Here is a 12,043-nt window from a genome sequence, read left to right as displayed (position 1 = left end):
AAATGCTGGGTTAGCCACAGATAAACCCCCAAGCAGTTGTAAAGATATGGGTCATTGGTTCAGCAGCCTGCATTACAAATGGAAGATAGTAGTTTATGTCTGATGTCAAGCTATATATCTCAACAAAAAAACATTGGCTGCTAGACTGTACTAAAGTTAGATGAACTGGGGACTTCTGCATCAGTGATAGCTATATTATGTCAGACATTTTAGGGTATGTATATATCTGTATATGAACTAGTGCTACTAAATGGACTGTTTCTTGTTGGTCAGTACCAAGAGAGCTACCTCAATCTTGTTCTGCTAAATTCCATTCTGATGCAGGGAGCTTTGACTCTCAAAAGTTTATACCTCAAAAATCTTGATGGTTGCTAACATCCTACTGAACTGGAATCTAAAGGTTCTACTGTAGAACAACATGGCTGTCCTTTGGAACTAAATCCCCCCCAGCCCTTTACAATACACTTCATTGTTGTGACGTGTCTGTATCTTATTTTGAAGGGATGTTTAAACATTACCAAAGCGATCAGAGAGCACTAGGGCAGTGGTTGAGAGTAGAGGAGTAAACTACCCCCCCCTTTGAGCCTCAATAAAAGGTGTTGAGGGGTCCCCGGTGAGTGGTCCCCGGCGTTGAGTGGTCCCCGGCGATAAAAAGGTTGGGGACCACTGCTCTACAACAGGGGTCATCAACCCCCGGTCCGCGGCCCGGTGGCGGGCCACAAAGGCCACGGTACCGGGCCGCCGCCAGCCACGCCTGCCTTCCCCCGCCGGCAGCAAGAAGGAAGGGAAGAGGCAGGCGCAGCCGCCGGCATGGCAGTGACGCAAACGCGTATGCACGCTATTGCCGCGCATTCGCGTTAGCACCCCTAGTGCTGAAAACGTGCACGTGCAGTTGCTGCGCATGTGCGTTAGCGCCACCTGGTGGCGAAAACACGCATGCGCGGCAATTGCGCGTGCACATTTTCGCGGCACCTGGGCCGTCGGCTCTTCCCTCACTCCAGAGACGGTCCCTGACCTGAGAAAGGTTGGGGACTGCTACTCTACAAGACCGTTTATGCACTGGGAACTTCACTGCCCCAGCTCCCGTGCAGAAGCACAATTCGGGGGCAGATGAGGTGCGCTAGGCCAAATGCTCCCCCGTGTAGGTGCAGGAAGAGGTAAGGCAACCTGCCACAACTAAAACTCCAGCCTGCAGCCTGGCATGAAACCTCCAGTGCATAAACGGTCCAAGTGACACCAATATTCTATGGAGTCAGATAACAAGCCAATGAGATGACTTGGTACCCTTTGTACTTTGCCAGGCTCACTAACTTGCAAGATAACCTCAATACCTTTCACAAATGTCTTTGCCACATCCCACTCTTCTCCCATTACAAGATTAGAGAGGAAAGATCTGTGAAAGAAACAAAGTAGAGAAAAACCAAAAAATAATAAAAGGCTGAAGCAAAGGATGGGTTTAAGCTTAATGAAACACTTAGAGATATTTACAGCAAAACTAAGTGCTTTAACACCAAAAAAGCTTCTCTTCATAGAATCAAAATAATAGAACTCAATATGTCAAAGTTGAAATCTAATCGTAGCACATTTTTCAGAACCAAAAAGGAAAGTTCTGGAAAGCCTCCTCAGCATGATCCAACAGTTATAACTAGCTAGGTAGCATTTTCTAAAATAGAAACATGACAAGTTTTCTATTAATGTTGTTGGGTTCTCTGATGCTAATGCCTTTGGCCTGACCTTTTGTCTCTGGAACCTATCATAAAACAGACACAGCAGGAAGCTGGTTTTCAGGAATCTATTAAATGAATATATATTTTTTTCAATTTTTATTTCTTGGGCTTTACCCTAACAGTGCAATCCTGTGCAAGAGTATTGTGTTTAAACTAGAAAAAACTCTGCATAAGTTTACTTATAAGTAGCAAAACATAAGATTGCATTGTGAGTGCAAATAAAGCCATCTATCAACTTCACTAGTGCAAACAAAGCCATCGAGCAACTGAGAGCCAGCTTGGTGTAGATGTTAGGAGCGTGAGCTTCTAATCTGGTGAGCTGGGTTTGAGTCCGTGCGCCTCTATGTGCAGCCTGCTGGGTGATCTTGGGCTCACCACGGCACTGATAAAACTGACTGAGCAGTAATATCAGGGCTCTCTCAGCCTCACCTCCCTCACAGGGTGTGTGTTGTGGGGAGAGGAAAGGAACTCAGATGTAAGCCACTTTGAGACTCCTTCGGGTAGAGAAAAGCGGCATATAAGAACCAACTCTTCTTCTTCTTCTTCTTATAATAACTAGTATAATAATGCTTGTGACATTGCTTTTGTATAGGGGCCCTTGCTCCTTAGTTTTTGTGTTGGCATGCACTGTGTACCGAGGATTGAACCACTAGTTGCCCTTTTGTGGTTGGAATCTTGGGACTTAACTTCTGAGTAGTTCTTTTCAGGATTGTTCTTTCTGCCTCTCAGTGTGCTTAGCATGGAGCATATCAAGTGATACCCATTACCATAAGGAAACATTACACCACCATGAATAGCAGAAAGATTAGCACAAATAGTTAAGATACAATGACCAATACTTTCTGTAAAAGAGGTAAAGTTTAGAGGAATATCCTGATTTGCATTAAAGGCCGAATGTTATGAAGACCTGTTTAAAATAGCTATTTAATTAACTATGGTTATTACTCAATTATTCAGGGCTATCAACTGATATTGATAGCAGAGATACCTTGCCTTATCCATACTCCAATTCATAATAAACAAAACATTCAAATCAGAATTATTTTCACCTTCACAAAATGTTTGCAGCTGCATTCGAGGAAACCCTTCATTCAGACTGAAGGCAAGAATATTGACATAGAAGCAGTCTTACCTTTAAAATTTTGTGTGGATCACAAATCTGTACTGTGGGATCGTGTACAGTTGAGGGAATTTTTCTGATTTACAGATGAAAATCTCTCCCAAACCACAGAACTGATTTCTGTACAAGAACAGAAATTGTTGCTTACAATATCCAAAGATTTCACATGTCATAAGATCTCAAGGAAGCAGTGGGTAAAGGTGCAAGGCTAGGAGTGGGAAACTGTGTTCCCTATCTGCATTGAGCTTCCTCCACAACCAACAGGGTAGTGGCTAGGATGTCATGTTCAGAAGTATTTTCCCCTTCCGGCATACACTAGAAAATCTTGGTGGTGGAAGAAGCCTAGATTAATGAGAGAAGGGGGAAGAGAAAAAACAGCAATAGTGTCAAACATGTTTTATATGATGTTTTATTGTGAACCACTGCTCGGCAGCTTGCTGAGAGAGGTGGTATATAAATCTAACTAATATAAACAAATAAATAAATAAAATGTGAAAATCTGGGGAAGGGGAAATGGGTAACAAGCATCACTAGGGGGACAAGACAGATTGGGAGCTGGGGGGTGATTTCCTTCCCCATGTGTTTGTGGGTCTCCCACTTGTATGCATATATTAGTACACTATATATGAAGTATAAAGGCTGATTTATGTAGATGCAGATTATTGTAACATGAAGGGACTTTAACCTAGTAGCAGGCATCATATGCAACTCTTCATGTCCCAATGAATCATCACCACCTATGAAATAACACAGAAAGTACAGACTGTTTACGCACTGGAGGTTGTATGGCAGGCTGCAGGCTGAAGTTTTAGTTGTGGCAGGTTGTCCCACCTCGCCCTGCACCTACATTTGGCTTGGTGTGCCTCATCCATCCCCGATTTGTGCTCCTGCACAGGAGCTGGGGCAGTGAAGTTCCCAGTGTGTAAATGGTACTTGAGGCAAAATCATTTGCAATGCTGGAGTGAATAGGAAACCCCATTTCAGCCATAGATAGTGTGCAACAATGAAGCCATTTAATTGCCAATCTTAAAGCTCTTTTCACAGTTGACATATGACCACTGGACACAAGGAGAGGAGTCAAGAATTGTCCCTATTTCTAAGCACATAATGTTCACCTAATCTATCAATGTGATCAGGCCAGTAGGTTCTTTTCTCACACCCTTTCCTTCTATGTATTCACTTGGTCTCCTGTAAACAGTTCAAATCATTGAGGAAATTGCCTCAGTCTTTCCTTGGAAATTAATATACATATTCACAAGCAATATCCTTTCATGGTTTGTTATTGTCCACTTGTTGCTTTTGCTGTTCTATGCAAAAAAAAAAAAAAATCCCAGGCTTTGAATCTCATCAAATTTGCTTTGTGGTTTATTATTCTCTTGATTTGTATTTGCAGTATAAAAATTTCCAATTAGGCCTATCTTGTGTGCTATATTAAAGGAGGGTAAAATGCAGACATATGGTCATCATCATCATAATTCCCTGAGCAAGCAGCGTTTATTATAACTTAATATGCACTTGTGACATTTACAGATCAAAAACTGTGGATGCATTTCAGTGTTGTGTCAATAGGTCATAAAAGATACATTAGCACTGTAAAAGAAATCAGACAGGAAAGTGACAAAGGAAGGACATGTTTAGATGCTGCCTGTTGGCTACCCTCATATTCATTATAGGATAGCCTGCTAGAGAGGAAATGGGAGAGCATTACTATTCAGCTCATTTGCATGCACAGAATTAGAAGTGAACTGCATACCCAGGAGGGGGGAAAGGCTCTATTTAGCTGGAGAGTTGGAAAGGGAGAAATCTCATCAATCTTTATGGAACCTCTTTACCATTTTAATGGGTCACGCCATCATGCTCAAGATCCCAGTCCATAAGAACCATATAAGTATTTCAATTAAAAATGGACAGTACAACATTCATTCCATGGATGCCATCAGGTAATACCAGTTAAGTGTCTAGTAGAGGCAGCAGGTTTGAATTTATTTGATTACTTTGTGCTGTTCAGTGCTGGAGACAACAGCGGCCATTAGACACAGATGATGCAATATGCTTAAAACATCTTTCCCCATAATAAAAGGCAAAATGCATGAGGGATGACTCATACCCTACGTCAGTGGTCCCCAACCACCAGGCCACGGCCCGGTGCTGGGCCGCGAAGGCCCTGGCACCGGACAGCGGCTCCCTCGCCCCACCCCCCGCAATGAGAAACTTCCCAGGCCGCAAGCAAATCGGCCGCCAAAGCAGCCAATTAGCTTGCGGCCCGGCAAGCTTCTTTTTGCAGGAGGGGGGAAAGGGAAGCGCTTCTGCATGCAAAAATGCACAAAATTGCCACGCATGCACATTTGTGGCCATGCATGGTGCAAACGTGCATGCGCGTTTGCGGCCGCACATGGTGAAAATGCATGTTAGGGCCGGTCGCGCATGCGCGGCCGCCGGATCGCCCTCCTGCACCCACCAGTCCGCAGCTTTAAAAAGGTTGCGGACCACTGCCCTATGTGATTGGAACCCCATAGTGTGGGCCCTCAGTAGGGAGCAACCACTTACTCACAGAAGGCCAATGGCGGGTCTGCCCCGCCCCCAGGCTCTGCCTCCTCCTCCAATCAGAAAGGAAAGCCGGCCCACTCTGCTGACCCATTTCGCCAAGGTAAGCCAGGCCAGAGTACGATGGCTGGAAGGGAGGTAGAGCCTTGGGCCACCCATAGAGCCCAGGGCAGCCTCTGTGACTACCTGAGATCCTGGGGATAGGGGAGGAAGCCCTTCAAAGTCTGCCCAACAGCCCTATGAAGCCCAGGGCAGACTTTAAATGCTTCAAGACAGCCCCAAAGAGTTCTAGGGGGCCACAGAAGGCTCTGCAAAGGCCAGCTGCCAGCCATGTGCTGCCTGTGGTGGCATTTAGGGGCTTCAATGTACCCCCTGCATTTGGGGCATGGAAGTTCCTGGAAAGTCTGCCCTGCCTCCTTTGGGTTTCATGGTGGCCTCCCTCGCTCCCTCCCTTCATTTCACTTTCTCCCATTTCTAGACCATCTGTAACAACTTCTCAGCCCCGGCCATCAGACTGCTAACCGTGTTAACTGCCAGTGTGCAAACCAGTTTGGTTTCCTTTAATAAAGAGATGCTCACATCTCATCATATAAGTCTCCATGTAGAGACTATGTTCAGGAGCAATCCTCTTTTCTCACCTGCTCCTAATTGCTTTCTGTCTCCCCTTTCGACCTGGGCGTCTCCTTAGGAACCAGCACCATTATGATGGACATATTAAAAGAAGGAAACAGGAAAGAATTTAATTTTGGACTCATTGGCCATATGACAGCAGATGAGAGTGCAGAAGCTTAAGCAGGCGTGTGTTGCTGACAAGAGATATTCCTGTGGAGGAAATAAAACGGCATATGAGCTACCTCTTATCATGTCATTGTCCTACCCCTCTAACTAGCAGCCAGAATCAAAGATTTCTGACAAAGGTCTTTCTTGGACCAATATGACACATCCTTTGACTTTAACCATTAAGAGGAGTGAATTTTCTGCAAGTAAGGCATGTGCTCTATGGCTGAAGTAGAAGAGCTTAATGTCTTTTAATGCATCTCTGTAATTCAGGAGGAGTGTTAGATGGAAGAGAAAGTACGCAAGTAGGTGGAGGTTAGAAAAGTTTAACACTGAGGAAGAAGTGCTTTCAACATCACATGAAGAACCTGTAGACTAGGAGACGGTATAAATTATAATGTGTACATATTCTACATTACTTTCAGTGATGTGGCTCCTAAGTGTCTTTTCCCTTATACTATGAACATCCACTGGTGGAAGAGAGGGGAGGGTGATTTTTGAGGATTCCCCTTTCTCAAGGCAGGCTCTCACTTGGAGCCCCCCCCCCCAAGGTTCCTGGCAGTTCACTCACTCAGACACAATTTCAGTGGCAAAAGAAAACTGATGTGGAAGGGGGAAAGCAGGAAAGCTACTGCTATGGGATCCAAGCCATTAACGCTGTTTCATTTTCTTTCCATGCTTTTCAGTTCATTGTGTGCTATTTTCAGGCACTTTATCAAATGTAGAGGTGATTTGAAAGAAGAATTGTGTTATTTCCTTGCTTAACAGTGGCCTAGGAGCATGCTGACTTTGCCATGCCATGCCATGCCATCTTCCATAGACTGCTTGTTGTACAGGTTCATGTGTCATACCGATATTTTGTTTTAAGCAACTATGCATTGCACCTTTGTTATGTGCAAGTCCTGTCCTGTTTGCTGCAACTAAATTATTTTTTTTAATATAAACACAATTATTCAAAATTCCAGTTCAACAACAACAACAACAACAAAAAGAGGTCCTGGTCAGACATAATACTCTGGATTGTTTAACCATTAGGAAAGAATCAGAGTCATTATATCTGGACTGGCCATAAATGTTTACAACCAACTGGATATTTAACAATGTTATGCCTACAAAACCACAACAAATTAAGTATGCTCTAATCCCATTTTATGTTTAACTTGGATCAACACTAATGTCTGTAGCTGTGATCGAAATCACTTTCATGCAAATAATTTATAACAGGGGTCTCCAGTATGGTGACCAGCAGTACCGTGGTGCCTGTTAACACCTTTCCTTGATGCCCTCCAAGTGTTTTTAGAAAGCTAGCTGTGCCATGTGGTACTTTTGTCCAGCAAGGCTTCTTGGGAATTTGATGGGCTGTACAAATTTTTCACAATATTTCTTTGGCAGCGTCTGCCATCATAGCCCAGGAACTGTATGTCTAAATATAAGCTACAGCGGCCATTTTGTGGCTAACTCCACCTCTTGCACCAGCCATTTCTGGCAGCCATTTTGCCTGCACCCCCTTCCACTCTGTAAGAATTCCAGAGGTGCCCACAGGTGCAATATGGTGGGTACCCCAATCCAAAACATCCTGTGTAAGCAAAACTAAGGGAACAAAGTGGCTTGCAATTTTCTTCCATCTTCCCTGCACCATTTCAGACTGTAAATCAGGCAAATGCATTTTCCATCCTGTGGAGAGCTAACCTGTCAGAAAGAACACTAGTCTAGAACAATCTTCAGTGGCATGGCAACTTTCCATAGGCAAGAAGTATTCAATTAATGTGATTTGCCCATTTGCTGTCAGAAATGGTACATTTACAAAAAGACTCTACCATGTATTTTTTTTTTATGTTTCTCATTTTCTCACACAGTGTATACGAACAATTTGCAGGACAATGAATCTTGCACCTGGCTTTGATCAAAAGGGTGCCCCAAGAGAACAGGTGCCTGCCATTTTCTGGGAGTACCTGTGTCCCAGCCTAGTGTCTTCACAAGTTTTTGCTCATAACCTTGGAAACCTGAAAATTGGCCAGATTAAACTCTTCAGTAAACTTTAACATAAAGTTGATTTGTGAAAATGCACATTCGGGGTCCTTATACACTGGTTACACATACAAATTATTTTCCAATTGTTCTGTTGTGTTGCCTGATCAATGTTCAGATGTTTTGGGACAGGTATTTAGCCTCCAGTGGCATACAAACCTCTTTGTGTTAAAAGCTTACTCTTATAATGGGGAACATTACAGAGGGCTGTGGCAGAATTGTGTGGCTTAATCCTTTGCTGCAATCTTAAATGCATTTACTGGTGAGTAACTACCAGAATTCCAGTGCGGTTACTCACACGTAAGTGTACTAATCATGGAAAGCTTCTTTAAGATGCAAAGTAATGCACTTATTGTTCATCACTGCCTTCTGAAACCCATTCACCTATATGAAGTATGCCTCTCTCTTTCTTCCCCACACTGCAGCAAACGTGTGTGACAATGAACTTCAGATTTGCCAGAATGGAGGAACATGCTTGAACAACATACGCTGCCAGTGCCCTTCCCAATACACTGGCGTACTCTGCGAGAAGCTGAGTTGTGAAAAGGATTCAAAAAGCTGTAGTCAAGATTCCAAGAATGGGGCAATATCATTACAACCGATGGTACTTCTATTACTCCTGGTTGCTCTATTAGGATTAAGTGAGCTTTTCGTATTTTAGGCTATGCAGCTTCGGAGGCATCAACTTCAGACTGCTTCAAAAGGAATGTGCCACAAGAAAGGAAAGAAACGAAAATTACAGCAGCAGCAGCAAGCATTTGCTAATAAACCTTTTTTTAAAAAAATTATAAAGGAGGGAAAAGTAAAGTCTCCACATATATAGACTAAAAAGGCCTAACAGAACTAAGCCATATCTATCCATTGTGGACAACACAGCGAGTCAAGACTGTTATTTTTTTTTTGACTCCAGTTAAAGTGGGCAGCTGTCAATACTATTACTGCTAATCACAGTGCCAGCTGCAAACGCTTACACAGGATCGAAAAAAGGCTTTGAGAGCCCCTCTGGATGGGAATACAGAATATCCCCCGACAAAACCTTACTCCTCCAATCTGGTGTATGACTGTACCTCTTCCCAGTGTGTGGACCAACCAAACAGAGGCATTCTTTGCTGTCAGTGCATTGTGGGTATAAGGAAATCAGTTTAAAAGCTGCCATATTGGCCTGCTACAGCCCTCGAATCCCCTTCCAACTGTGCTTTAGTGAACGTTGCTCTGTAACCCTTGTTGGTTGAAGATTTCTTTGTCTGATGTTAGTAATGCACATGTGTCCCTCCTCAGTAAATCTCAAGCCAGTCATACCCTTGTATATCTTAGATGCACTGCATCAATTTGATACGGTGCTCACCTATTGTACAAGAGTGGCTATAGGACAAAAAAGTGTATTTATCCTTTTGTATTCAAATCAAGTTATTTTTCTTGACTAATGTAATATGTAGATTTTTTGTATTATTGCCAATTTGTGTTAACAGACAGTTTATTAATGTACTTTAATCCTAATCTGGTAAAGGGGGAAAGTTATGTTTTATTTTATCTTTATTTATGCTTTTGCTTTTCATTTAATTGTGCAGAGATTTCTCTGTATGGGCAACGTGCTGGCATCAAAGAATATCAGTTTACATATTATAGCAAGTGTAATAAGATTCCACCAAAGGACATTCTAAATGTTTTCTTGTTGCTTTAACACTGGAAGATTTGAGAGAATAAAAATTCCTGTGTAAACTATTTCAGGGATTACTATGGCAATTTCTTAATGCAAAACAAACAAAAACAAAGAGAGATGTTATTTAGCATTTTACTTGGTGGGTGGTACAGATATTCAAATGCAGATTTATGCAGATGCAACAAGATGGATGTAAGTCATTATGAAAAAGAAAGGATGGTTCTGAAAATGGAAGGGAAATCTGATGGTGTGCCCAATTAGTAATTATAAGCAATATAAGAACATGGTGAGTATTAGTGGACAGTAGAAAGCATGCCAGTTCTTTTACCCTTATTTATTTAAAATGTCTACCTAATTTATACTCTAATTCATGCATTTATACAGCTGAACTTACATTCCTCATGAAATTTCAGATTCAGTAGTGCTGAAGCCTGACCTAAGTATTGAACATTTATGAGAATTTGACATCAAAATCCATCTCATTTGATGAGTTGAAAGAAGTTAGTATAAAATGTATTTAAACTGTTCTAGAATTATCTTTGGGAAATTGCCAAATATTGGTTGATAGTATGTGTATATATGATTGCAATTGTCAGCTGAGAGACTGCCAGTTGGTGATTCCTATATATCAGAAACTGTCGAATTCTGACTCCAATTGCATATCAGATATCAGATACTGAGTGCTACATGTCAGATTTTGCAGTGGTACATCACAACGGTTACACGAAGTTGGATGTTAAATACTATTGAACTATCAAAGATTTACATACTCTTGGGTTATTCGCTAAAAATGCACACAGGATAATTTTTATAGATAAGCAAATGACCCCCAGTTTCATTCTAGTTGGATTATGTTGCTCTCTTTCTTGGGATTCCACTTCGCACAATTAGATTTCACAGATGTCCTATTCAGCGCCCACTAGTGTTGCATGGCTCTTATCCCTTGGATTTCTGTAGAGATTGTGGATGATGGGCAGGGGGGGGGATAATTTTGGGACTATGGGTTCCAACTCCACAATCCTCAATTGGCCCTTTTACCCTTCTTTGAAAGATCTACAGGATACTACAGGATACTTTGGGGGAGGGGGGAACAAAATCTAATAAAATCCAGTTGGAGATCATTTAGCAATCCTTAGAGACTTTTGAGGAGAATTTGGTGGGGGACAAATTTGTTTAAGCTTTATTCATATCCAAAAAATGAATTTAGTGTATAAAGTTAAAGAATGTGCACTGTTTAAAAAGGTGATTATCAGAGCTGGAGGTCACGGCTGGCAGTGGTTTCCCTGGAGTCTGTCCTGTATGCCCTTCAAAAGGGGGATGAAACCAAAAAGTACTTTGATGGGCTTGCCTGGAGGACCAGAAATATGCTTTGTTCTTAGACCTGGCCATTTTCATGTGTTATTTGTCCTGGGGTCAAAGCTGTTAGGAGTGGTGGTGGTTTCCTGTTTCCTCACAACATAACTGTTCATTTGTGCACATACCAGGGTTTCCCCAGCTTTTCTCTGATCTTTCTCATATCTGCTTTTCTGCCGAGTTTTGCGGACGATAGCAACAATAATTGGATGACTATGATGTATGAGAGCCTCTTGTGGCGCAGAGTGGTAAGGCAGCAGGCATGCAGTCTGAAAGCTCTGCCCATGAGGCTGGGAGTTCAATCCCAGCAGCCAGCTGAAGGTTGACTCAACCTTCCATCCTTCCGAGGTCGGTAAAATGAGTACCCAGCTTGCTGGGGGGTAAGCGGTAACGACTGGGGAAGGCACTAGCAAACCACCCCGTATTGAGTCTGCCATGAAAACGCTAGAGGGCGTCACCCCAAGGGTCAGATATGACTCGGTGCTTGCACAGGGGATACCTTTACCTTTACCTTTAACAGCAGATATAAATGAAAAGAGCCCGGTGGTTGCACAGGGGATACCTTTATCTTTATTTCTTGCAGAAATGTAGGCCCATCTATGTTACAAAATTAAAGCTGGGAATTTAAGGAAACTCAGATAATTATAGCATTATATCAGGACAACAAAATTCACCTGCCTGTTCTGTTTTGTTTTTAAGCCTTGGTGGTCCAGAACAGTGGAAATACAGGGAAATCTGCCATATAGAAACCCTGCTGATGCTGTTTTGTATTGGCAGCCCCAGCAGCAATTAGGAAACCACACATACCCTCTGCCTTTTAAAATAAAGTTGTGA

At 42.5% G+C, this 12,043-nt stretch overlaps 1 protein-coding gene across 10 annotated transcripts in view; it reads left to right on the top strand.

Moving 5' to 3' along the window:
• The window catches only part of NTNG1 (netrin G1), a 269,958-nt gene extending 260,040 nt beyond the window's left edge, over positions 1-9,918 (top strand). For all 10 annotated transcript variants that reach the window (XM_077332830.1, XM_077332831.1, XM_077332832.1 and 7 more), the window contains one exon: positions 8,622-9,918. In XM_077332830.1, the coding sequence (XP_077188945.1) occupies positions 8,622-8,857 (236 nt within the window). In that variant the 3' untranslated portion in view covers positions 8,858-9,918. The remainder of the gene's footprint in view (positions 1-8,621) is intronic.
• The last annotated feature ends 2,125 nt before the right edge of the window (positions 9,919-12,043 follow it).

The sequence above is a fragment of the Paroedura picta genome, chromosome 4, assembly GCF_049243985.1.
Source record: "Paroedura picta isolate Pp20150507F chromosome 4, Ppicta_v3.0, whole genome shotgun sequence".
In the NCBI taxonomy this organism is placed as follows: Eukaryota; Metazoa; Chordata; class Lepidosauria; order Squamata; family Gekkonidae; genus Paroedura; species Paroedura picta.
This window is presented reverse-complemented; position numbering and strand designations above follow the sequence as displayed.